The sequence below is a fragment of the Fusarium coffeatum genome, assembly GCF_003316985.1.
Source record: "Fusarium coffeatum strain FIESC_28 chromosome Unknown BRIP53273_contig_148, whole genome shotgun sequence".
NCBI classification, from domain to species: Eukaryota; Fungi; Ascomycota; class Sordariomycetes; order Hypocreales; family Nectriaceae; genus Fusarium; species Fusarium coffeatum.
The window spans coordinates 1-24,694 of NW_022157941.1; the positions used below are offsets into that span (position 1 = coordinate 1).

At 48.2% G+C, this 24,694-nt stretch overlaps 11 protein-coding genes across 11 annotated transcripts; 3 read left to right on the forward strand and 8 right to left on the reverse strand.

Moving 5' to 3' along the window:
* Window positions 1-609: 609 nt before the first annotated feature.
* Window positions 610-912, reverse strand: FIESC28_06894 (uncharacterized protein; the record flags this gene model as incomplete). The annotated part of the gene is made up of 2 exons (XM_031161036.1): window positions 610-747; window positions 796-912. 2 exons carry the CDS (start codon window positions 910-912, stop codon window positions 610-612), a joined length of 255 nt encoding a protein of 84 aa, XP_031014839.1.
* A 364-nt stretch (window positions 913-1,276) lies between these two features.
* On the reverse strand, window positions 1,277-2,695 carry FIESC28_06895 (uncharacterized protein; the record flags this gene model as incomplete). Its single annotated transcript, XM_031161037.1, has 2 exons — window positions 1,277-2,428; window positions 2,474-2,695. The coding sequence occupies 2 exons, from the start codon at window positions 2,693-2,695 to the stop codon at window positions 1,277-1,279; spliced, it is 1,374 nt and encodes a 457-aa protein (XP_031014840.1).
* Window positions 2,696-5,547: 2,852 nt separating this feature from the next.
* On the reverse strand, window positions 5,548-7,070 carry FIESC28_06896 (uncharacterized protein; the record flags this gene model as incomplete). The annotated part of the gene is made up of 2 exons (XM_031161038.1): window positions 5,548-5,978; window positions 6,032-7,070. 2 exons carry the CDS (start codon window positions 7,068-7,070, stop codon window positions 5,548-5,550), a joined length of 1,470 nt encoding a protein of 489 aa, XP_031014841.1.
* A 1,718-nt stretch (window positions 7,071-8,788) lies between these two features.
* On the reverse strand, window positions 8,789-10,372 carry FIESC28_06897 (uncharacterized protein; the record flags this gene model as incomplete). Its single annotated transcript, XM_031161039.1, has 1 exon — window positions 8,789-10,372. The coding sequence occupies one exon, from the start codon at window positions 10,370-10,372 to the stop codon at window positions 8,789-8,791; it is 1,584 nt and encodes a 527-aa protein (XP_031014842.1).
* A 1,017-nt stretch (window positions 10,373-11,389) lies between these two features.
* Window positions 11,390-11,955, reverse strand: FIESC28_06898 (uncharacterized protein; the record flags this gene model as incomplete). Its single annotated transcript, XM_031161040.1, has 2 exons — window positions 11,390-11,422; window positions 11,482-11,955. 2 exons carry the CDS (start codon window positions 11,953-11,955, stop codon window positions 11,390-11,392), a joined length of 507 nt encoding a protein of 168 aa, XP_031014843.1.
* A 530-nt stretch (window positions 11,956-12,485) lies between these two features.
* Window positions 12,486-13,633, reverse strand: FIESC28_06899 (uncharacterized protein; the record flags this gene model as incomplete). The annotated part of the gene is made up of 2 exons (XM_031161041.1): window positions 12,486-12,713; window positions 12,764-13,633. 2 exons carry the CDS (start codon window positions 13,631-13,633, stop codon window positions 12,486-12,488), a joined length of 1,098 nt encoding a protein of 365 aa, XP_031014844.1.
* A 1,242-nt stretch (window positions 13,634-14,875) lies between these two features.
* On the forward strand, window positions 14,876-16,097 carry FIESC28_06900 (uncharacterized protein; the record flags this gene model as incomplete). Its single annotated transcript, XM_031161042.1, has 2 exons — window positions 14,876-15,145; window positions 15,303-16,097. The coding sequence occupies 2 exons, from the start codon at window positions 14,876-14,878 to the stop codon at window positions 16,095-16,097; spliced, it is 1,065 nt and encodes a 354-aa protein (XP_031014845.1).
* A 2,562-nt stretch (window positions 16,098-18,659) lies between these two features.
* Window positions 18,660-19,914, forward strand: FIESC28_06901 (uncharacterized protein; the record flags this gene model as incomplete). The annotated part of the gene is made up of 4 exons (XM_031161043.1): window positions 18,660-19,034; window positions 19,079-19,217; window positions 19,269-19,477; window positions 19,528-19,914. 4 exons carry the CDS (start codon window positions 18,660-18,662, stop codon window positions 19,912-19,914), a joined length of 1,110 nt encoding a protein of 369 aa, XP_031014846.1.
* A 128-nt stretch (window positions 19,915-20,042) lies between these two features.
* FIESC28_06902 (uncharacterized protein) lies at window positions 20,043-20,747 on the reverse strand (the record flags this gene model as incomplete). The annotated part of the gene is made up of 1 exon (XM_031161044.1): window positions 20,043-20,747. One exon carries the CDS (start codon window positions 20,745-20,747, stop codon window positions 20,043-20,045), a length of 705 nt encoding a protein of 234 aa, XP_031014847.1.
* Window positions 20,748-21,684: 937 nt separating this feature from the next.
* On the forward strand, window positions 21,685-22,927 carry FIESC28_06903 (uncharacterized protein; the record flags this gene model as incomplete). Its single annotated transcript, XM_031161045.1, has 3 exons — window positions 21,685-21,855; window positions 21,904-21,912; window positions 22,004-22,927. 3 exons carry the CDS (start codon window positions 21,685-21,687, stop codon window positions 22,925-22,927), a joined length of 1,104 nt encoding a protein of 367 aa, XP_031014848.1.
* Window positions 22,928-23,442: 515 nt separating this feature from the next.
* FIESC28_06904 (uncharacterized protein) lies at window positions 23,443-24,325 on the reverse strand (the record flags this gene model as incomplete). The annotated part of the gene is made up of 4 exons (XM_031161046.1): window positions 23,443-23,775; window positions 23,830-24,069; window positions 24,155-24,206; window positions 24,264-24,325. 4 exons carry the CDS (start codon window positions 24,323-24,325, stop codon window positions 23,443-23,445), a joined length of 687 nt encoding a protein of 228 aa, XP_031014849.1.
* Window positions 24,326-24,694: the final 369 nt, after the last annotated feature.

Sequence of the window (24,694 nt, forward strand, 5' to 3'; positions counted from 1 at the left end):
GGATTAGTAGTTGGGTCGGTGACGACCAGCGAATCCCTGGTGTTGTATGTTCTTTTTTTTTTGTCTATCTTTCCTAATGTACCCTCAAGGTACATGAAAAACTGAAATTGAAATTCTAAGAGATGAAATAATTGGGTTACTTTATGCCAGGTTGGACCAGCGCTCCAGGCGCCTTTATTTTTGCAGCCTAGACCTCAGGAGACGATTCTTCTGTCGCCCACCTGCGTCCCTAACAGCAAAGAAGACGGTAGTCCTCTCTTGTAGATTCCTATCAATAAACCGTGTTTCTCACATTGATAGTCGCCGGTTGTCAAAGGTTGTGTGAGAAGGTGTCAACTGACTGTAGGTCTTTAGTGTGCGGCTTCAACTCTCCATAGACAGACTGATCACGCCCGTGCAAACCACAAAAGCCCACAGGAGCAAGGGCAGTGAAAGTGTGAGAAGATACGGGATCTCGAAAGGTTAAATCCTTTAATCCTTGACGAAGCGCTGCATTGCACCATACATAGAAACCTACTCTGAATTATCACTTCGCATGGAGGCAACAAGGTCTTGTGCAGGCATCCTACTCATAATGCCTGAACTATCTTGCCCGTGGCCACTCTTATCTCATTCATCTTCAAGCTCCCGACTCTTCTTCCCTTCGCTCTTCCGCTTGGGTTCTCCCTTCTTTGGTTCATTCTTTGATCCAGCTTCATTCTCGTAGTCGCCGCCCTGCTTTTCATACTCTTTTGCGAGTTTGGACGCCTGGATGCATGATTAACAAAAGTCTCAAATAGATAGGTTGTTTTATACCTTCCATGCTGACCATTGTCCCTCGCCGCCACCGTTCTTATTGGGTTCTTGCTTGATCTCTTCCTTCAGCTCCTCTCGAAGCTCGGGGTCGGTGGGCTTGCCTTTAGAAGATGGCATTTTGAAGTGTCTTGGAGATGGTTAATGGTTGTTTTGTAAGGGATTGTTTGTCTTTTTATGTGTCTGGTTTCATTGTTGCGTCTCGAACTAGTTTGTATCTATGACGCCTACTTTAGTAATGGTTCACAGCAACCTGCTTATTGACCAAAAACGGTGTCTCTGTCTACAACCTCAATTTGTCTCAACGGAGTATATAACACAAGACTTCGGAGCAAAAGGACCCGGCAGCCAATGAAAGCTCCTGAAATACACAGATGAGCCATGTTATAATGAATGGTGTAGAAGATCAATTTTACATTAAGGTTACTAATGAGCACAGTTTATAATCTTCTATCAACTATCGTCGCTCCGATTTCATGTAGAATCAAGTGCTCTCAGGAATCTGAAGAATGACACGCCTGTACCGTCTGACGGGATACGCTCCTTTGTTGTTGGTGACTTGAAGAATAACATGCCACTCTTTATCGACCGAGCTAGGCTGCTCTTGTTCCCAGCCAGTGAGGTTGACAGATATCTTGACTTGAGGACCCAGAGCGGCATTGCTGAAACCAGCTTCATTAACGGTCAGCGTACCGTTAGTTCCAGATGGCGGCGAAAGTGCTTCAACTTTGAAGAACTTCTCATCGAGACTCGTCAGGAACGTCAACGCACACTCGGCGTAGGAATACCATTCGAATGAAAGTCCTGAGCCATCATTCAGATTGTCCGTGTCATACGACTCGCTGGCGTCCAGGATGATGGCGTCGTTGAGGCTAACGTTGAATCGCACCGGCTCAACTCCTGTAGAGCCATTGATAGAGATGCTTGGAGGGTGAGCGCCGTCTTCAAAACCGTCAACCAGTGTCCATTGCACACGTGCTGCAAAGTCGTCTTGGTAAGCGTCGCGCCAGCGCCAGATAGTGGCATAGTGGCTCCTCCAGCTTTCCCCGTTATTATTGATCAGGGTATCAGCTGAAGTCCCGTATTGGTTAATATCCTCATCCTCAGTAACACGACTATACCTTCCACCCCAGCCACCGTAATCCGGCCGTCCAGGAACATTGAGACCGTTCTGAATAATCCAGAGAAAGCTCGGACTATCCCCTTCCATCGTGTATATAATCTTGGAATATTCAGCCCCAAGCGGCCCAAGGCGAATGTTGGGAGTAAGCCAGTCATCCAGCACCTTGGTCCTGTTCGCAGCGTTGTTGTCACCGGTAGATATCCCAGTCCATGTACCCATATTGTACTCCCGATAGCCATGGACGTTGACAATGAAGAAGACATCAGGCCATTTGACTCTTATGTAGGCCCCTGCGTCATCTTGATCGGAAATAGAATAGACCCGGAGGCGGGAGCGAAATTGAGACGCCACGGTCTTAGTTTCGGTTTTGTCAATATGTTGCAAAGCTTGAGCTAGTGTGTTTACTCCGCCCCAGAGACCGAGGTAGAGAGGTTTCTCGGATTCTCGTAGTGCCTCGAACAGGTTTCGAGCACCATCGCTAAGTGACTGCTTTAGGGCAGCTTTGCCGTAAGACTAACACTGTCAGTTTCTGCACGCCTTTGGGATTGATGAACTTACAACCGGGCCGGATGACACCTTATCTATCAGATCTTGCGGATCAGGGTAAGAATTGTCAGGGTGGACATGTTGATTGAGTTTGTCAACAACCTTGCCGTAGGCGTTAATAATTCTCTTGATCTCCTCGGGATGGGTCTCATTTCTCAACGACCACGATGTCACAGCGACAATTCCCCTAGTGTCGAATTCGTTGGAGTACAGTAGATATCGCACTAAAGACATAGAGTCATCCGGTTCATTGAGGATGTCGGTGAGTATGAAAGTCCGAACCCTCTCCACCTTGGGGAGAGTTGTTAGGTCCGTGGTAGATCCATGTTGCTGCGGGATGGCAGCGACCAGGCAAGGCTGTAGCCAAAGTAAACTTGAGATAAACCGAGTAACAGACAACTTCATCCTTCAATCTCGTGGTGGCCAAAAGAAGGGCAAGTTTGCGACGCGACCATGGGCTTTATAGTTGTGTTTTACATGGACCTTGACGAGACCCCAGTGCAGCTTGCTAACCAGGTGGACGTTACCTTGGCCAACTTGACTACCAACCGGGTTAAACTTACCCAGACAAATGCCTCAACCCCAAGATCGTCCTTCCATGAACCATAACACTGGTAAATGAATCTGGGGGATGTCTCGTGGTGATGTAAGTTGCATTCGGAGTGGCTCTAAGTCTAAGCTAAGCTAGTATCCCCGCATTCGGATCTGTGTGTGATTCGCTGCTTTCCTGTTCTCCCCGGATGGTTCCTGATACTCAGATTTGCCGGCGAAAATACCGAAAAAGAAAGATCACCTTGGGGAATGATACCGGTGAGACGCGTTCTCATTCAATCCTGCTGAGATTTCTTGTTGCGCTTCCTCCACTCCCATATAGTCTTACACCAGAACCAGGTTTCAATTGTTCCAAATATGCTCAAGATGATGATCAAAGCCACTTTCATATGTTTTCCGAGCCCGAGAGATTCCAAGTTGAAAGCCGGATATGAGGGATTCGGGTTGGGGGGAGTGTCTTGTCTTGGTCGACTTCTGTTTTGTTGGTATGCAGATTGATGCAGATATCTCGTAAATGAGTGAGAGAAACTCTTGATTCCATAGAATGAAGGAGATTTATTATAAGCTTGCATGGCTATGAAGCGTGAACGCAAAACTGGTAAAAGCGACGGGGTCATGGTGAGTATTGGGCAGATTATGAAGTATCAGACCTCGGGTGGACTTGGGTAATTAACGGAATGTTCGAATCCTCTAGAATGAAAGATTTTGTTATAAACGGATGTGGCTGTTATTTAATGATTCGGGTAGTAAGCTTACAAGCGCAAATTGCCTTCGTATCCCGTATCCGCCGTATCGCGTATTGAGCTCTGACCCACCACCAACATCCTTTACCCTGCTACATGGAAATTACCTCCTTTGAAGGGATGGAATGCATACACGTGATATGCGATCATTCAAGAAACGTCTTTCTGACACCGCGCGGTATAGGAGCATCGTGGAATGAAACGAAAGGATCGTGGTATTTGGTTGCTGTCGATTACGGTTACGCATCTAATCTACTCTCAACACCCGTGGCTTAGAGTCAATCGAGGCAAACGTATTCCGCAAACAGTTTCTGTCTCTAGAGAATGAGCCACTGATCCTCCAGAAGCCCATTTTCATCTTCATGGTCGAATATAATCGCGAAAGTCCTGTAGCGTGTATCGTATAATTAGCTAATCTTAGCTCAATAACACGAAAGAAGTTGACGAAAGTAGAATCATAGAGTATGTCAGGCGATGTCGGTTCATGGGTCCTCAAAAGCACAGTCTTGACTGCGAGTAATATCGGTTCGGCAAAATATTGTGCATCATGTATAGTCGAAAACAAGAAGTAAGGGATTTAGCAAGACTTACTGTTCCTGATGTTCGCAACGAATAGAATCTATTTGATATTGAACTACTTCTGTAGCTGTACTCTACGATATACTTATAGTTGATAGCAAAGCACCTTTCCATGCTGACGAACACTGCGACGCTCGTTCTACCAAGGTTAAAGAGATTACAGTAAGCCACGGTGTGACACATCCGGGGAGCAAGTGCCTCTAGTTGTTTCCTCTTCCGTCCAGATGGACCGCTGTTTAGATCTTGAAGTTGAGCCCCAGCAGGCATTCTATGTGAGCTAGTCGCTCACAGCCGACCATACCAACATTCAAACCGTCCCATACACATTCAAGTACGGGAACAGAAAGATTCTCAGCCATTAGACGTCAATTATAATCCATAGTTTTAGATTAATACTTCGAAGTAAACACTTGATCCCAGCTATCATATGTTCTGGGCGGTTCTTCAAGCGAGCCATTTCACTGAGCAGTAGCCTCTACTTGCCCGAAGTTAGAACAAACTCGTGTCGGCTAAAGACGTACCCAACATCCCGGCTCAGCCCTACAACAAACGCCGGGTTGCTCGGATCTAGTCGAGACGATACACAATGATACAAAATGAGTCATAATGAGTGTTCCCCTTTAGGCATGTCGAATTAGAGCAAGTTGCACAGCATACGGTTCATTCGCTTGTTACGTCATGGGTAATGGATTGAATTCGCCAAATTTAGATAGAACGATGAATATATATAGAAGCTTTCAATATGCACATTTTGTTCTTTATCGCTAGCTCCCTGCATCTTGTACCTTGCTCCTCCATTATTCCCGAACGGCATTGACCCGCTCGTCGCCACTATCGTCCTGCAAATGTCGGCCCGAACGATCTCGAGAGTTACCCACCATTCTCTCGGCTCGACTATGAACTGATGTTGAACATGATAGCAATATCGCGCCATTTTCTGTCCTGTGATGAATGACTTGTTCATGCTGACCGGATTTCCCGAAGTTCACGTCCCGTGACGGGGAATCTTGGGCTTGGCATCTTGGTCAACTACACCCATGTTCTACCCGATCCATAATTTCTGCAGGCACAGTATCCGTCGAACCAACAGGTCCTATATCACGAAATAGGGAAAGAGATTGGTCAAAATACAATATCAATATCATCATATATCATTCAATCGCTATGTGCTTGCTACATAATATCTATACCCAGTTCCATCCATGCATATGTTCAAATAGAGTTATCGCCGCAGGAGAAAGTGCCGCGAATCTTGCTTGAATCGTTGGCGAAAATGTTCAACAATTCCGTGATAGAAGACCACAGACCACCGCCGTTCATAAACAACGACTGCACAATAAGCAGTCCATTGACGACGCATAGGGCAATCTTCTTCCAGTTTTTGGTATACTGGCCTTTGTTGATGTGGAACCAGAAGATGGCACTGAGACCGAAAGTGAACCAGGCGATCGTGGTTGCGGAGGAGATGGAGAGGATAGAGTCGAAGATGGGAATGGCGTTGGAAATAACGAAGACAATGATCCAGTACAGAGTCACGCAGATGACCCAAACGCTCCAAGATTTGACGCTTCGGTCGGTGACTTGGTGAGTGGACTTGAGTCCTCGCATAGCGACAACATACATGTATTTGATACCAGTGTGTCCTGGGAGATTAGGGTTAGCTTGATATTTACTTGTTGTTAGGTATTGAACTTACCGAAAGCCATGGCGGTAGCGAAAACACAAGGCAGAACGAGTCCGTATGCTACCTTGGCGGCAGTTCTAGGCGCGGATCCCAAAGCAGGGGAGGTGGTATAGTCGCCAGCGAGACAGTAGATAGCAACAGCGACGATTGTGTAAAGTGTAATGGAGAAGCACTCAAGGCAGGCCAATGCCATAGGGAAGTCTCGGCTGGGGTTCTTCATCTCGGCCATATAAGAGACGAAGCTGATATTTCCTGCATAGGCGTAGCAGATCTTGAGACAGGCGTTGAGTCCTTGGCGGAAGGTCGGGTTGCCGATGACTTGGATCTCTCTTTCCCAGCCAGGAGGGGCCTGTGAGGGCGACGAGAAGCCCAAGCTGATCATGACAGTAAGAGCGGCAGCCAGGATACTTATCGTTGAAGGAATACCGGATTGCGAGACGAATTTGACGGTTCGGGGAAGACACAATACCCAGCATGCCACAACAGCGATAATAACGAAGCTGACAGTGCAGAGAGAGTGGTTGCTAAGAGTGTTGAATGCGACAGACAATGTTACACTCGCAGAGGCACAAGTCATCATAACCTTGATCATCAGACCGATACCGGCAATAATTTCGAGTGGTCTTCCACCGATGATACCACACATATCGACGACATTGACGACATGGGGGTACTTTCTGTAGAATTGGAGGAGTTCGTAGGCAGTATAGGCAGAGAGAGATCCAAGACCGATGATGGCGATGACGCCGGGGACGACACCGAGAACTTGAAGACAACCAGGAAGAGAAAGGACACCAAGACCGACTTGGTTCGTGATGAGGACGAAGACGGTATCCCACTTGCCGAGGGTTCTGTAGTTCTTGCCGCCTTGGTTGAAGATGTTCTGGACAGGTTCGTCGGAATGTTGTTCCTTGGAAGCGAGGATATCGTCGCCGGCATCGTTGATGGTGTTGATCTCGTTACCGTCGATGCCGCGGATAGACGCAGGACGATGGTGGTTGTCCTGGCCCATGTCGGGCTGCGCCTTTGTCGTCTTGTCCTCAGTGCTCATGATATGGAAGAAATGAAGAGTGTTCCAAGGTTAAAACAATCACCAATAGCAAAGAGATACAGAACAAAAGACTCGGGTCGGTCGCGCAATTCTTATATACATGCGCCAAGAAAAAGGTCTCCAGATGTTTATCTGGTTCCGAGTGGATTGCCGAGAATCTCGTTATCTAACATGGTACTCTGTAGGTAAAAGGTGAAAAGTGAGAAATAAAGCGGTATATCGTGGAGCCCCATGGGGGAACGAGAGTCTCTCACGTAAAAGTTAGCAAATCGTCCAAAACCATCAGGTCATGAAAATATCCAACCGATGAAAATACTGGGTCCACAACTTGTTACGTTATACTGACAGCGATCTTTGCTGGAATGGAAATAAGGGCGAGATATCCATTTTGAACCCTGCAGATGTAGAGATAAGAATTCCACTGAGGAAAAGAATTGACATCTGTCACCTCGACTTACTCACTACCAGGCTGTTGAACTTGTGTCTTGATCATGTCAGGTGTCGTTTAATTGAGGCTCTTGTGAGGCTCTTCACCTCCGTCGGAGAAAACAAAATGGCCCAAGAACCCATACGGCTAAGACCGACGCCAAGGGTACAAGCTTAAATTTTGCCTATTGAGTTTTTGCTCCGTTGATGGTACGACACAGTTTGTTTTCCGTTACGCGAAAAATAGCTTGTTTTGACACATGCATTCAGTATTTTGTGGAGCAGGCGAGTCGGTAACTGTTGATCAAGGGCGTGTTGAGGTGCCGGAATATCCGACACCGGTCCGAGTATCGATAATAAGACTCTTGTCATTGGAGAATTGGAGATTGTATTGTAATTTTGCAAGTCACCGTGGTGAATCTGACGAGTCTGGTAAGGTGAAGCCATCGTAAGATGTTTATCGGCTCGGAGGTATTGTCGGCCGAAAATCAAGGGACTTAAAAAGTGCCGGTGAAATTATTCAATTATTCCCGTTTATCTTGTAAAAGTCCCGCGCCACCTGGTATTAAAAACTCAATTGTCTTCCTCATCCCTCGTATCCATGGGTTGGATGGAGGTTGGCGTGGCCGCTAGGCAACCAGGATCTGCAAATCTTGCATCCATCCCACAAACCGGAGATGTCCAACGCAGCAATCTCTGGCATGCATCATCATTCTAGAAAAATAACGCTCGCCTCATTGATTGGATCCTCGAATCTCCAGCTGACTCGCTCCTCCATCTTGGAGAAAGAGAGCACATTGTGGGGATGGTTGGGGAAATGAGGGGGAAGAGAGACTTCAAAGTCTGTGCACTGAGTTTCTCTTACTCAACCTCCGGGTTTTTCTCTTGACCGTGTCCAAATCGTGGGGATATTCCTGTCTTGGCGGTCATTTAGACTTCTTGGAGTGGATGAAAAGAGTAATTCTCTCCGCATCAAAACGAATGCCTGGAACTACTTGTCTGTCGCGTCGGGTCTGGGGAAATGACTGATATTACAGTGACGCCCCCTCCCTTCTTCCCCCATGGATGTTGGGGGAGGGAACTTCCAAGGCAAGGCGTTGAAATTGGAGACTGCGACATCTCGCTAGTTGATTTACTTGACATCACTTTACCTTGGCAGTCGCCGTATTATCCCGACTTCACGGTTGGAGTAAGCAAACCCGTGTTATGTAAAACGTGTAATTTTATTTACGAAGATCATCTTCTATATGTGCACGATGAAATAAATCTTATATAATAGACGCCACCATTCCCTACTGACACTTCCAGCTATCAGGATCCTTGGGGTCTCCCTTACGGTCCCAGACGTTGCGGTAGGGGTAGCGACAATGTCTGCGCTCGTACTCGAGCTTACCATCAGGGGCACCGTTAGCGAAGCGCTGGCCTGTAATGGTATCGGGGGCAACACCCTCCTCAACCCACTTCACGATGGCCTTGAGGACGTTGTTCTCGGCGGTCTTGCCACCCAAGTTGGCCATGTTGTTTCCAATACGGTTTGCGCCATCGCCACCAGAGCAGTGACCACAGCCGCTGATGCGGAAGTATCGGTAGAATTCATCTAGCTGGGTGCTGTTGAGACCCATGGTGCGCGAGACGTGGTCGTAGTACTCCATAGAGTTGTCGGAGCTGATGAGACCGTCTTGAAGACCGTGCCAGTGGAGAATCTTAGATCCACGCTTGCGGAACTTGGAGAGGTCGCCTTCCCAAGTCTCGACGTTGAAAGGGTTGACTTCGGAGGCCTTTTGGTAGTCGTCGGGTCCGATCTGGTCGGGAGACCATTTGGTGTCATTCCAGATAACGTACTGGAACCATTCTGTAGAGTAGGGGAAGGGCATTTCGCCAATGGCAAAGCCAAAACCAGCATCCGCACCGGGGGGGATACGAGGGTAGATGTAGGTTCCGTTGTTGCCGTACAGAGGAGAAAAGACCTTTCGAACGGTCTCGATCTTGGGGCCTGTCAGACAGTTCTTGGTCTGGCCCTTGCTGCAGATAAGAACCTCAGGTCGGTAGTTACAGAGGTTAGGGTCCTCGAGAATACCGTCCTTGACGCCGTCAAGAGGCTCATCACACTGAACGTGGACACTCTTGTGAACCATCTGCCACTCCTCGGGGCTCAGGTGGGTTGGGGCTCCAGGAGGACCAGTAATACCCCAGAAGCTTCCGGAGCGGGACTGCAGCCCGTTGAAGCGCATGGCGGGAGCACCAGCGACAATACCATCAAAGTCCTCAGGGAAGCTCTGCGCTTCCTTCCATCCTTGTCGTCCACCAGTTGAGCAACCAAGATAGTAGGACTTGGTGTGCTTCTTTCCGTAGAATTTCTTGGTGATGTCCTTACCAAGAACAGTACCAGTGTGTACAGAGCGGTAGACGTAATCCTCCACAACACCGGAGTTCTTGTACATGGCCGTAGCTGAAGTTCCATTGTGACCGTTGTTGGCGCCAACAGTAGCGAAACCGTTGCCGACACCGTAAGCAACATCCGAGTATTGGATGCATCCAGCCATGCCTCCGTTTCCAGTGCTCAGGAATCGACCAGTCCAGTTAGAAGGCAACCAAGCCTCGAGGGTCAAATTGGAAGTGGGACCTGTCGTGACGTGCATAGCCACGCGACAGATCTCAACGTCTGTGACCTGGCTCTTGGGGGTACATGTTGGGTGGTTGTCAGGAAAGGTGATATTTCCACCGGCAGGCACATGCTCGGTGAACCAGACCTTGGTGTTGGGCAGTTTCAGCGAGGTCCTAAAACTGGCGCACTTGGCAGCAAAGTCTTCCTCCTTGCCAGGTGCCGCAGCAGCCAGACCCGAGACAAGACCCGGTAGTAACAAATTGGCGCGCATATTGTAATTCGACAAATAACAGGTATCGCTAGACAATGCTGGACAAGACTGAGCGAGAGGAAAAGGGATCAACAAGTAGTAGTACTTCATTATATACAGCACGGCGCATAAACATTTAACGCAATGCGATCCCTGCGTTTTGCGGGGGAATTTTGTTAAAATGAAATTGTCGGTGATCTTTCCCCAGATGGGCTGCGCTAAGGGGGAAAACAGCGGCAGTTACAGCGGGACGGTCAAGAAAGAGGAGGTGCCTGAAACCTCGGCTTGCTGGACTTGGACTTAGATCCGGGGTATTCTGTTCAAATTGAGGGATCTTTGCGAAGAGCGAAAATGATAGACCTTGGTTGATCGGTATTTCCAGTTCTGTCCGGAATAATTTATTTAAAGATTGAGTTTTGAGACGTCAGATTATTTTTCTGATTACGATTGGGTTTGGTACAGATTGGGTTTACTAGTGAGCACGCTGTGAACTGACTTTGTTATTGTCGCTTCCAACGTTGAACTAAGAACAAGGGTATCCGGGGTAATAGTGCGGCGTTAATGGAAGCCTAGTCTCTCTGAATGGCGTTGCATTTCCGCTTCATTTTATTGGTGTTATGACTACTGACGTCTTTGCTATAGGTACTTGGTATGATCATAATACCACACTCAAAGAGCAATGACAACATTCTTGGGAATTCGGCGTAACTTGTTTCAAGTTTATAGACAATCGTCCATGCGCAAACATCACTTTGAAAGCAAAACCCTTTAACCGTAGCTTCATTCAAGGTCCAGCTAGCTATCGACGGTTCAAGCGTGAATAAGGTTATATTCTCTCCATCGACCTTAAACATTGTTTATACTTCATTTTTAATAGCATGTTATACCCCAAGGGCAGTTTAATTACACCGTCGCACGCTCTAGCCTCATTGCACCGGCATAATCGCGGCGGTGACTGTGGCCAGGATCTCTTGTTCTTCACATGGTGCTCATAGACCACGGCGATTCGAGATTCGGCATCCCAGCCAAACTTTCTTCCTAGCAGGCACCGTTGCAATCGGGCAGGACCATCTTTTCGTTCCATCAGCTACCAGTTCACGGAACGCGTTACGACTCAAAGGACAACTTACCTGCCACATGTCGATAACGACATACTTGCCATTAGACTCAGCAGGCGGCCTTTGCAAGACACCCACAGCAAGGATGTAGTTCAACCAATCGTAATCGGGATGGCCCGCCTGAAACGTTCCTCTCAGAAGCGTTCGTCCGTCTGGCTGCGTAGGACCCTGAGTCTGGATATAGATATCAACGCCATCATCGGTCCTGAGGTTGTATCGCGTATCAGGGAAGAAGATACCCTTGGTATCAGTGAGACCCCAGTCGGCGCCCAAGTTGGAAACCGTTCCTGACATTCGAGGACCCTTGAAGGTCCCGCCGGTGATGGGAATCACCACGCGACTACCTTGGTGGTAGTCGCCAATCGGCCAGCGCTCACCCAGGGTTGCGTTGACAGTGTAAAGGAATTCGTATGAGGGAGTTCCCATTAGCTGGGATGCTCCGAGGACTGCATTGCAGGCGAGGACGAAGGGTGTGGTGAGTCTCATATTGGCGGTATGTACAGAAAGACTACTTGTCTACCACATGGCCAATGCCTTATTGCAGCCATTCTTATACATTCGCTGTGCCCCAGATCGCCAAGTCGATCTAGTGATACACCTCGGTGATGCTCATGGAGAATGGAGATCGACCCAATGTGAGGGGTTATGCACCCCGCATTCTGGTCGGCAATTGACCCGGCACACTCCATGACTTCCAAACGGTTCTTCATCTTGACTGATTGAGTTTAGAGTAAGGGTTTGTATTTACCCTGGCTAAATCGGATAGATCTCAGCTGACGTCATGACTCGGCCGAGTAGATGCTGGTTGGGACGAAACGAGGTCCATCATACAAAGCTGCAGTCGTTTAGCTCTGCCGACGAAACAAGTCCATCACATTCAGTATTGAAAAGGGTTGCAGAGTTCACTTAGAATAGTGTTCAAGGTCAGAGCCAAGAGCTGAGAGATCCCATAGCTAGTATGCGATTTCTTGATCCTGAGATTTGTTGTAGCTGTCTAGCATCTATTGTGTCTTGTGTCATGAGTTATGATCCTCTTCGTGTATGAACATAGATATATCATGACTCTCGTCCATCCAAGCCGTGCCTTTCGCTTCTACTGTCCTTCCAGCTTCATTCATCTGTCGCCACATAGCAGCTTTATCCGCCTGCCCCGTTGTACCCTCCCAAGTCCGGCCCTTCAGATGTCTCAAGCATAACGTCTTGCCCTGATCAGGGTAGTATAGCCAAGTAGCCCATTTCGTCCACTACATCATATTAGCCGTCTCTTGCAACCAGACACCAATATCAAACTCACCAGTCCCTCTTTCATCTGTGCGCGAGCTCTTTGTCCAATCTTATCCTCGATGAAGTCTCCTCTCAGCATCGCAAGTCGCGTAGGGAATACACGCTCCAAATAATGTGCCGTTGATGCAAGATGAGGTTTATCGTGCCAGAAATACATTGGTGTCAGTGGTATCTTAGTTCCAGGGTATGACGGTGCTTCATATTCACGAGTAAGAGCTGCTGAGGTATCGCGTAACGTAGGATATTCCGATACTATCGCGGAAGTAGCGTATGAGAGCATGCGCACAGCAGCTAAACAGACATATTTGATGGGTGCTTCTGTGTCTGATTCGTGGCTTTGCATGATCTGAAGAAGAGGCTGAATGGGAAGATCCGCGGTTAGAGCCCAGTCATGCTGTTGGACCCAGACGTGCGGAGTTTGGATGATTCGCAGGGCTGACCTGACTGCGAGGCCAAAGCCAAGACGCCTCGATGGTTCTATGAAAGTAACTCTTTTGTCGATTGTGTGGGATATTGAGTAGTCAACTAGGTTCTCATGCTTGGGGCTTCCATATTCTGCAGTAGTATCCTCTTTAATTAAGGCAGTATTAGCGGCATCTTGGTGATATCGTCCGAGTATCAACTGTTTGACATTCTTCTTATAAGCCTCAAAGTCGGATGCCTGACTAGGTGTAACCTGTCCCTTCTTCAATCTCGCAATTGGAACAATCTGATCGAAGGCATCAAACACGACGACAACATTACATTCTATCAACTCTGGACAGTGTCGATCAAACGACTCCAAAATTGTTGATATGAGCTCTGTTGATGGTGCAGACGGCGTTGGCGAAGTGGTGATGATGACGGTAAGCAGGCTTCGCACGGTCGCATCTTGTGTCATGATGTCAGGTAGAGTAGGCAGTCGGCGACGCCCAAGACTAGCATTTACCCTGTACTTTGGGCTTCGTTTGAGATCCAAATCTGAGTCAAATGGTTAGGTCAGGGTCTGGCGGTGAAGCGAGGCTCAGCTCGTGGATGGCATGTCATGGGACGGGCCGCTGCTTCGCTTCTGACGTGGAAAATTCTGCGCTTAGATTGCATGGCGCGAAGTCTATAGATGCCCAACCTTGTGTCTACAAGAATGAATTGTGCTCAATCAATTGAACACAATTAGCCTCCTCCTCTCAACCATAATCAATGATCAGTACTACAATCGTCAAACACAATTCTCAAAACACGGGAACTTTAATTAATTGATGGCAGGAAATGGAATGGCATGTTTAAACGCGACCATAAGGTCACACTGTGCTGCACAGTATCGTGACGTGTAACCTTGAGTGCATGCATAAGACTCAATCCAAGCATCACCAACATGCTCACTCATCATCCATCAATTAAAAAAGCTCAACGGCTGGCTAAGCTCAATGGACAAATAGCAAAACACTAGATTGAAGCCAAGCGATGTTTCATCTTAAATTCCCTGGCAGGAATCGCGTTTATCTGGAAATAACCTGCTTTATCTCATTTGCCCAGCCACCAACCTTTCGAGTATCTGCGTTACAATCACTGGGCGCCAAGCAGAGACACCAATGCATGGAGCCGTAATGTTTCAGTAGAGTCCATACGAGAGAGGGAACGTGGAGCAATAGAAAGGGCCTAGAAAATGTACCCAATTCGATGCATCTTTAGTCTGTCTCTTTATTGAAGAAATGTCATTCAATTATGGGTAAAGATCAGGAATTGGCGTCATTCAAAGGGAAAGCCCAATTAACACTGTACTACAATTGGGCGGCTGGGGTGTTGTCTACAGTGGGCCATCCGCCAAGTCAGTGTCGTCGACACCCCTGAAAAGCCTGGACTGGACCTGACCTGGATGGATGGCATTGGATCCCAACCACGGGATAAAAAGAAAAGGGCAGAACAGAAAAGAGAGGGCCAACCTCGCCCATTTCCAGCCATCGCGTTTCTGATCTTGTAACTAAAATGAGAATAGGGCCCGGGAGATAGACGCTGGTCATTTTTTTCTCTTCATTCCTTTCTCTTGTCTTGTTTTGTCTCGTCTTGCGGTAAGACAAACGCTTCTCCATCACCGCTTTTCTCTCTCTCTGTCTCCCCGCACTCTTCAGTACATACAAACAACACAATGGATATGGCAACAATGGCGGCTCCTCACCAGCCGAGATACAATCTCGAGGATCCTGGCTCTGGCTTCGAACCTCGTAATGCCCGCGACGCTCGCGAAGCAGCTCGTGCTGCGCGAAACGGCCAGAGCCCGCGATACAGACGCCCTCAATCTCCCGACGGGCTCGACGAGTATCGTTTCCAGAGCGAGGAGGGCTCCGAGATGCGCTCTCCCACTTCTGACGTGGCATTGCAGGACGCCATGCTCGCACAAGCACAGCAGCAACAACAGGTGAGCTTTTCTCTTCTCTCATTTCGCTATCTATTTCCTTTCTATCTCTTCCCCTGCGCCGCTAGAGAAGAACGGCTCTAGTCTGAGCAACATAGTTTCTCCGATTTTTTCTGTTTTCCCCTGAAGATTAAAATAAAATTAACTTTTTGGCTAAAAGCGTGTCGTTCCGGTTGGTCAGGTTGCGCGAAACGCCGGGCAGCGCAGACAACCACCTCCAGGTCAACAAGGTCCAGGTCCCAACCTCAACATCAACGGTCCACGCGGTCCTCAAGGTCAACAACCTATGCCTCAAACATACAACGGACCTGGTTCAATGGATGGTCAGCAACAGCCCAATGGCCCCCGAGAGGGTGGCCGCTACAGACGTCAATCGCGTCGCACTTCCGACTCTGGCGGATCGCATGCTGAATCCCCTACGCGACCAGGCCCCAACACTCAGCAGAGCCGCATGTCTCAATCTATGGCCTCAGAACAGCACCAGCAGCAGCGCCGCGGAGTTTCCCCCGACCGATTGAACATTCCCGGCCACGACATCAGTCGCCTCCAGAGCCCCAGCATCCAGAAGAGCGTCCTCCAGCCCCTCGAGAAGAAGATCCACGAGTACGACCACCTCATGCACGAAGCCCAAACGCAGATGGCCCAGCTCGACGAGGAGCTCCGCGCCCTACAAGAACGTCGCCACGCCGCCGAAGCCCGCTTCATCGAGGCCAAGACCAAGCACGACGAGTACGAGCGTCAGCACGAAGACGTCGGTCGCGCTCTGCGAGGGGAACTCGTTAACCAGGCACCCCCAGCCCCCGCTCCAGCCCCCGCAGTTCGCCAGCCACCCATGCAGCGAATGGACAGCATGGACAGCTTCGACCAGCGACCCGTCAGCCAGCAGAGCTCCTTCCACCAGAAGCCCAAGAAAAGTGGCATGCTGCGGATGAGCCTGTTCAACAAGAGCAATTGACGGCGCAAAAAGGGTTGAAGGGTTATGAATTTATGCGATAATGAATGAAACATTCGGTCGGAGAGAAAAACATGAACGGGACGGCCTTTTGTGTGGTGCTTTTAATTACGGGTGGTTTCTTGTTTATTTTTCTGTTTACGGCCATTTACTGGACCTTTTACTTGGACTTACATCTTCTTAATACAATTTGGATGTACATAGGTTGATGGGGCCTTTCGACGATATCGCAGCATTGTCCACTCTCGAAAAGAGTGCGACAGAGTACCGATGGGGGCTACAAGTCGATGTTCATATACCATGATCTTTGAGGAGGGAGTGGCAATCTTACAATAACATAACCCTAGTACCCATTGCAATAGCTTATGTCGATGCTATCAGGAGCGCATTGAAGTTGTCTTCATTTCTCGCTCAGTACCAGAGACAGCTGCAATGCGCTTTTGACAACATTGACGCAGGCTATTGCAATACAGACAGGGCTTGTTATTAAAGTAATCCTAGAACTATTAGTTAAATTAATTGCATTGCATATCTTTTTGTTACGCTGATGGACCTTGCGACACGAGTCGATGACGTCAATGAAGCTCTAGAGATTCGTGACAAAGGTAGAGTCGATCATCGCGCCCGACAGGACACCGTTACTGCTACGGACTATGACAAGAAGCGTAACAGGATGACATTGAACCGACACATGCTCTGTATTGTACACGACACGATCGCTTTTCTCGGATGATAGGATCCCGGGTAGTGTCCCGTCTCCGCGTGCCAACCATTGCGATGCTATGGAATTGAGTTTGGGAAGCCGCTTTTTGCTTGCTGCTAGGCCTTTTCGGCGCAGTACTAATTGAAACCCTGCATTTCCGGAATCAAGGGTCCAAGACTTCCGAGGCGATGGACGCGTATCTTACCAAGACATGTCTCGCTGTGCAAGATTGCTACCCTGTACTTGCGTATCTCCATGGTGTCCGGACGGTTTGTGAGAGTATTGCGCGTACAAATGTGAAGGCGTCATGATAGGATACAAACTCAATGCCTCGAGCCAAGTTGTTTCTCGGGATCTAACTTTAGTTGGGAATATTCCCGTGCATTCACACGCGGGAAGCAATTGTCATTTCACATTAAGATCCTTTTGGCATCACGGATAACGCTCGCCGGCACTAAATCCTCTTGAACCCCGTTTAAACTGCCTTATGAGGCTACAAACCTTCAACTATTGAAGTCAAAGAGATGATTGTCTTGAAGCCCATTCATTATAATCTCCGATTCCGTTCTCTTGACGGAAATCCCGTAGCAAGATGTCAACGGAACGCGGAACAAGCGCTGTAGATCTGGACGTAGGGGTTCAGATGCGAGGACGTCATTGGCTGCAATTTCTACAGTGGCTGATCTACCGTCCCGCGTATCAGTTTAACCCTTGTAATTCTGTCGGCCGACCGTTGCTTCTTTAAATCATTCCGAGCCCTGTCTAGAATTGAGGCCTAATCAATCTTCAGCAGGTGAAGAAGTTGACAGCTTTTGTGCATGCATTCGGGCGTACGTAACCACTTTGGCTCAGCTGTGAGCTGAAGTGCTGTGCTGTGCTGTGCTGTGCTGTGTGGCGGGGCCTGGCCCAATGTTATAGTGGCTGATCGTATCGCCACTTTAATGCAAACCAAGCAGTCAACAAGATCGTTTCATGACAAGTCACACAATTAACGGCGTTTGTCTAAATGACTTTCGAAGCAATCGTTTCGCTATTCGGATCCGTTACCGAATCTTGAAGTCGTCATGTTTTATTGATGTCTGGAAATCTCCGAGAACGAAACAGCCTCGCGACTACTACTGGTACGCCCCATTGATGATGCGCATCGTCAACTGCTGCCCCTGGCCCCTGAGAATGGAGACGGAATGGCGTCGATCCAGGAATATGTGACATTCAGTGGTAACGAAACAAGGAAGGTGAATAGATCTGATCTACACCATCCCTTGGTTTCGTTCTGACTCTTTTCATCTGACTCTGAATGCTTTTCTTCATTAGGAAAGTCATTCATTGCGGCTTGTTCTCAGCCACGTGGAAAGACAAGATGATCACCCCTGGCCTACAACCTACTGTAGTCCTACTATCTACCGACCAATCCTTTGCTTGGTGAGATACATGAGACGAATGCCTGATTCATTTCCAAGGATATCACCCTGCAGCTTCTAGTCTGAGCTTCAGAATACCGGACCTTCCGTAATGACTCGCCCCGCAAGTTGGTGTCTTTAGCGCTTGTGCTGATCAGCTTCTAGTGCCGCCATTCATCCGTCGCTAATTCCCGGTACGTAGCGACTCGTCACTCATTGATCAATGCATGTGGATGTCGTCTATCATTTGTGCACAGCTGAGACGCCGGTGCTGCAGATATGGATACATAAATGCCCCGTGAGCGGACCCACGATTCATGGATGGTCCCTGAAGTGTGGCGGCGATTTACCTCATGCTATAGACTGTGGACTGTTAGGTCCCTTAAAGAGTCTGCAGAGCCCGTTGATCGCGGTCCCTTCGTGCCTGAATCCTTTTAACTCTTGGTCTTTGTGTTAGCAACCATGGGGAGCCAAGCCGACTTCGTCGTTGAGGCGTTCACATTACTATCAATTGGCATCCTTATCATCTTCCTACGAACATACGCACGATTACGACAGGTCGGAATACGAAACTTCGAGGCCGATGACTGGCTTATGCTACTGGTTATTGTGCCGTACACGATCGAGACGGCCCTTGCATACACTGTCGGCGCGCAGTTCCGAGGCTTGACGAACAGTGGTATGACGGATGAGGAACGCAAAGCCTTGTCGCCAGACAGTGATGAATTTGCATGGAGGGTTGGTGGTTCAAAGATCCAGGTTGCTGGTTGGGTCATGTATGCTTCGGTGCTTTGGCTTGTCAAGACAGCGCTGTGCGCTTTCTATTTTCGACTCACGGTATGTAATAGGCCTGCCACATAGGTCATTACTAACTATCCTAGGCCGGCCTTGCGGGTTATAAGACACGGATCTACATTGGTTTTGCATTCATTGCCGCGACATACATTGCTATCATCTGCTGTATTCTCTTCAGCTGTCAGCCATTCAACCACTTCTGGCAGATCTATCCCAACCCAGGCAGTACGCTAAGAACCTCACTCAATTTCGAAGCGACCTGCTGACCAGCTTTAGACTTCTGCCAACCGGCTTTGTCCAAGATCTACATCTTTGTTATTGTCTGCCTCAATATTACTACCGACATCTACCTGCTAGCGATCCCGATCCCAATGTTATGGGGAGCCCGAATTCCCAAGGTTAAGAAATACGGCTTACTGGTTCTGTTCTCTGGCGCTATCTTTGTCATGGTCGCGGGATTGTTACGGTGCTTCCTCATTCTTCAGGTACGTAATCCCCAACCTACAACCAAGAAACTCAGTACTGACAGACTCAGAACCCCGATACAGGTCCCGAAGAAGGCGCCTCATGGGCCGTCCGAGAATCCTTCGTCGCCGTAGTAACTTCCAACCTCCCCAGCACATGGGGCTGGATGCGCCAGAAACTCAAACCCCTCTTCGGCTCACTCTTATCTTCGAACAACGTCAGCTCAAAATACAAAGGTGCCGAACCTGGAAGCATCATGCTTGGCGACGGGCGGGGTTCAGGCTGGAGGAGTCGCAGTGGTCGGGCAGACAACGGATTAGCCACTGTGAACTCCGAACACAATGTTTACATTCACGGTGGAGGCGACGCCAGCTCGGATGAGATTATTCCTTCGATGCCGGATGGGATCAAGAAGGATGTTGAGTTTACGGTGCAAGAATCTGAGCCACGAAGATGAGGGGTTGGAGAGCGATGTGGAAGAGTGATTTTTTATATACCCAATAGAATGCTAATGTATATTTTTGAGTTTATCATTCTCGAAATGCACAGATGCACTTCGTGAAACCGGGTTGTTGTTCTGACCGTCTACTTGAAGACGTGAGTGGGTAGCTGCTTTCCATTCTCATCAAACCGCTTGGGAATGACGTTGAGAATACCATCGATATCCCGGGGCTCATAATCCAACAGGGACGAACCCAAAGTAAGCACATCAAGCCCAGAATTCTCAATAATCCATTGCGCACACATATCCATTCCAGCAACAGCACCGCCAGAAGTCCAGATATTCCCATCAATAATCCACTTCTTCTCGTCTGTCCATTTGACATTGGGAAACTTCTGCTTCATGAAGGAAACGGCACCATGATTGATAGTGGCATTCTTGCCATCCAGAACACCCGCCTGCGCAGCGAGCATAGCTCCGGTGCAGGTAGTCAAAAGCAACTTCCCAGCTGCAACATGTCGTCGAATGAACTCTGCGTACTTTGGATCAAGCTCAAATGTGCTGGGATCAGGACCTCCCAGAAGGAGTATGTCAAGCTCGGGGCATTCCTCCACTGTGGTTGTCGGTAGGAAGGATAGTTTGCGGGCGATGGTGACAGGGTCCCGGTTGAGACCGATGAAGTGGAAATTGAATTCCTTGGCGCGAGACATTGCGTCTGCGTCGACTTCCATCATGGGCTCGCACTCTTTCAGGTACTCTTTGCTGCATGAATTGAAAACGTCGATGGGACCAATGACGTCGAGCGCCTGGAAGTCGTAGAGAAGAGTGCCAAATTGGATAGGAGCCATGATGGAAAGTTTGGAGCGGTAAGAAAGATGAAGTGTATGTTGGTATGAAGATTGAAAGCGAAAACATATATTCAGTAGGCCTTTTATAGTTGAGGAGACTCCGGTACTCGATGTAAATGATCTTTTAAAGGACACAGAAGGCATTGTATATATCCGAGGGCATTCGGAACTTAGACGATCCTTGTCATCGCAGTGGATCTTGTGTCAAGGGTACCAACCAGTGAAGAGGCCGCTGTGCCTTAAATGCCCCCGTCGAAGATTCGGCTAGATCTAGTGCCGTAAAATCGAGAGCCGGAAGTCCATGAGCTTCCGGACCATAATGAATTAACTCAAGACTAGATCGGGTTTTGTCGCTGTATGTGTGGGCCAGCAACGTCGAAAACGGGTTCGGACCCGACGTGCGGTTTAGTACAACGACTTCTAGATGGAGAAAACGAGCTAAAACTGAAGGATGTGAATAACAAAATGTTGGGAGTCCAATTTCCGATAGACTTCATGATTCTGGGAGGAGCTCGGTGTATTGAGTGCGGACTTTCATATGTCCGAACTAACACTGAGTGGACCACAAATGGTTTTGCTGGTTGAGATTCTGGTGATATCACGACTCATAATTTATGTCATGGCATTGGAAGGATGCAATTCACAAATGAGGGGCATCGTACGGGATCGATCATCGAGTAATCATCATTGAAGCCTCTTTAGATATTAAGTCTGATGAATAGATGAGAGCTCACTGTTAAGAGGTTGATATACGATAGGCTTCAAGCCTGCTTCGCTCTCTCCTACTCAGACAACAGTATTCGTGAGAGTCAAAGGTTTATTTTGCCACTCATGGGATCCCCGCAAGAGGAATTGAGTTCATAAATAACCGTGCCATCCTCTCTTGTCCTCTTCCTCCTTCGATCATCTTCTCGCATCGAATCTGCCAATTGACAAGATGGTCTCCTTCAAGCTTCTCGTGGCCTTCATGGCCACCTCGACCAGCGCAGTTCAAGCTGTTGCTAAGGAAGACCCTGACTGCTTCACCAAGTGCGCGATAAAGATCACCTCGATTGATGGCTACGAAAAGGATTGTGCAAACTTCGCTCATATGCATGGAAACACGCAAGTATGCCCTGTTACCTTGACAACATCATCGTATCTAACACATGTTTAGGGCTGCCCGGTACCACGGCTCGGTCCCCGAAAAATACGAGGATATTTGCGGGGATTTGATCGACTTTGCCAATGCGTGCTACTGCCTGCCCTCCCTGCAGAATAAGCGCCCCGACGAGGACGATAGGAATGTCCGGTGGAAGCCCAGGAAGTCCAAGAAGCCCAAGAACGACGCAACGAACCAGGCCGAAGATTACAAGGAGAAGAAGCCGAAGCTGAACAACGAGGACAGGGCCGAAGCCTTCAAGTTGAAGAAGCCCAAGTTCAATGACCAAGGCAAGGCTGCCTACTGGGAGGGCAGGAGGCCCACGAAGACCTTCCCCGAAGACAGAGTCGACAAATACATGGAAGACAGGATCCGGTACTTCAACAAGAAGAAGCCTGAATGTCCCAAGGGTAAGGGTTGTGATTGTGACAAAGACTGTCCCAACGAGGAAAGTGCCGGTGACAAGAAAAAGGAAACAAAGGAGGACAATAGCCGTAACAACCAAGAACTCGACCAGGTTGCCGCTGCAGATACTCCAACTTCAACACCCACAATCATAACAGGAGAGTTCCGAGTGGTTGCGCAGACTGTCACCGAGCAACAGACGGCGACAACAACAACCACTGCCTTTGCTACAATCACTACAACCAACTCTACCACAGTCACCACAACCAATTCTACTACAGTTACAACAACAGACTTTACCACACTTACCACAACGACAACCACTACTCCTACAGGCACAGCGTCTACACTCCCTTTCGTCCTGGGTGACCCCGCAACATGCAATGCTCCAGGATCATGTAGGCTTCCGTCATCCCCATGCGGTCCTCCTGACTCGCCCTGCTCTTGTTGGGCCATTTCAGAGGGTCATAGTCTCTGTATGCTTGAGACCAATTGTACGGGTCTCCAGCAGTGCTCATCCTCGAGAAAATGCCCGGCGGGACAGATGTGTTTCACCAATACTTGCTGTAGTCGTGGTGGTGTTTGCATTGCTCCTGCTACCAATGAGCAGTGTGGTATCACTGCCCCCCAGTAAGATGGTTAACCACCTGCTGATCTCAACCATGGTAAAGATAATGCCGGATTTGAGAGGGCTTGTTGTCAAAATTGAAAGCCGTTGAGTTGGGCAGCATGGCTGGAACTATCAGTCATTAGATAGAATAGTTCGTTCCTCCCAGTTGACTTGTTTTTGCTATGTATCTTAGTGCCATGAATTGTGACCATGTGAATACGTTTTGTACGCCATTTGTGTAAACGTTATGTTAAAATCTCCCCGAAAATTGATTAAGGTTAGAGAGATAGAAATTATACTTTCTCGACATCCAATACATCAAAGTCCTACGAATATGAACTTCAACAGAAATAAACCTTCCTATTCTTACACAGAATATGCTTTGCTTACAGTATTGCGGATGATAGATATTGCATTGGCCGTTATCTTTGTGTTTGCAAAAGATTGTGTATATCAGTTCCTTGAATAGTCAGAGTCGTTCGATCACTCAAGTCGGTAAAAAGTTGTGGTAATCCCATAAAGTATAATATAGAAGCTCTTTATCTACCATCGCTTGCTTTTGCATAAGGCTCTCTAATCATGGTAAATAAAGTAATAGCGTCCCCATTATCATCGCAAACCATCTCCTTCTGTAACTTGAACCCAAAGCGACCATAAATAGCCACATTTGGCTTATCCCGACTTGATTCGAGATAGCATTTCATGTTCTCAGCATCGGCCTGCTCGGTAGTGACCTTCATCATCTTTGCTCCGACACCTTTTCCTTGGGCCTCGGGCAGAACAACCATGATATTGAGGAAGTAATAGCCTCGAGGATCAGTCCAAACCTCTGACTGGGCCTTGGCCTGGGCATCTTTCCAGATATAGTATCTCTGTAAAGGTCATAAGTAAGCATGCGAGAATGTTAAAGACGGATTACCACTTACTGTCACATTGAGCCCTCCACGTCCATATACCAGATTCATCCATACCTGTCCGAAGTACAGTCTCCAGCTCTCAAGCCAGTCATTCCAAGTTGCAGGTTGATCTGCCGGTTGTGGACGCAGCCACATGGCGACGCCGAGGACCTTATCGTTGCCCTCTTCTTTTGCAACGTGGAAGATTCCATTTCGCATTCCCCATCTCATCCTGATGCCGAGAGACACTGAGTTTCTTTGTGGATTGAACTAATAACTCCCAACGTTATTAGCTATGTCTCTGAGCTATACATATCGACACGCTAGGTATCTGATGGGGTTGAAGATTACTGACATTCTTATGGTCGTACACCCATTCATTATATGGATCTCCTGCGAATGCCTCCCTTGGGAGAATTAGCCATGATAAGTCCTCCTCACTCAAGTATCATTTAAGTACTTACTGAACAGCTTTCACAGCGCCGGGAATATCTTCTTCCTTCAAATCTGTCACGTATATCGTCATGATGAATAGTATCAAAGAGCTATAACTTTGATTGACGAAATCTGTTAAGGATCAGGTCCAACGGGCAGCAACACTGACTGGAGTAAGTACCAATGATAAGCTGCTTAGAAGCGCTAAACCTCGGTACACCAAGAGAGTGATTGTGCGGGGTGGAATGCAGGTTAATCTGCTTCGCACAGACTTGCCTAATTAGTCTAGATCGCCAAGATGATAGCTGAGACCTCCCCGCCATCTACAGATTGCACGCGCCCGCATGTTTCACCCGGAAAGAGAAAGTAGGAGCGAAGAGATAATTAGTTATTTTGTGAGGTCTACAAGCGGCTTGAGGCGTCTCATAGAGGTAGCTCCAAAGTCTGTAGACGGACAAAT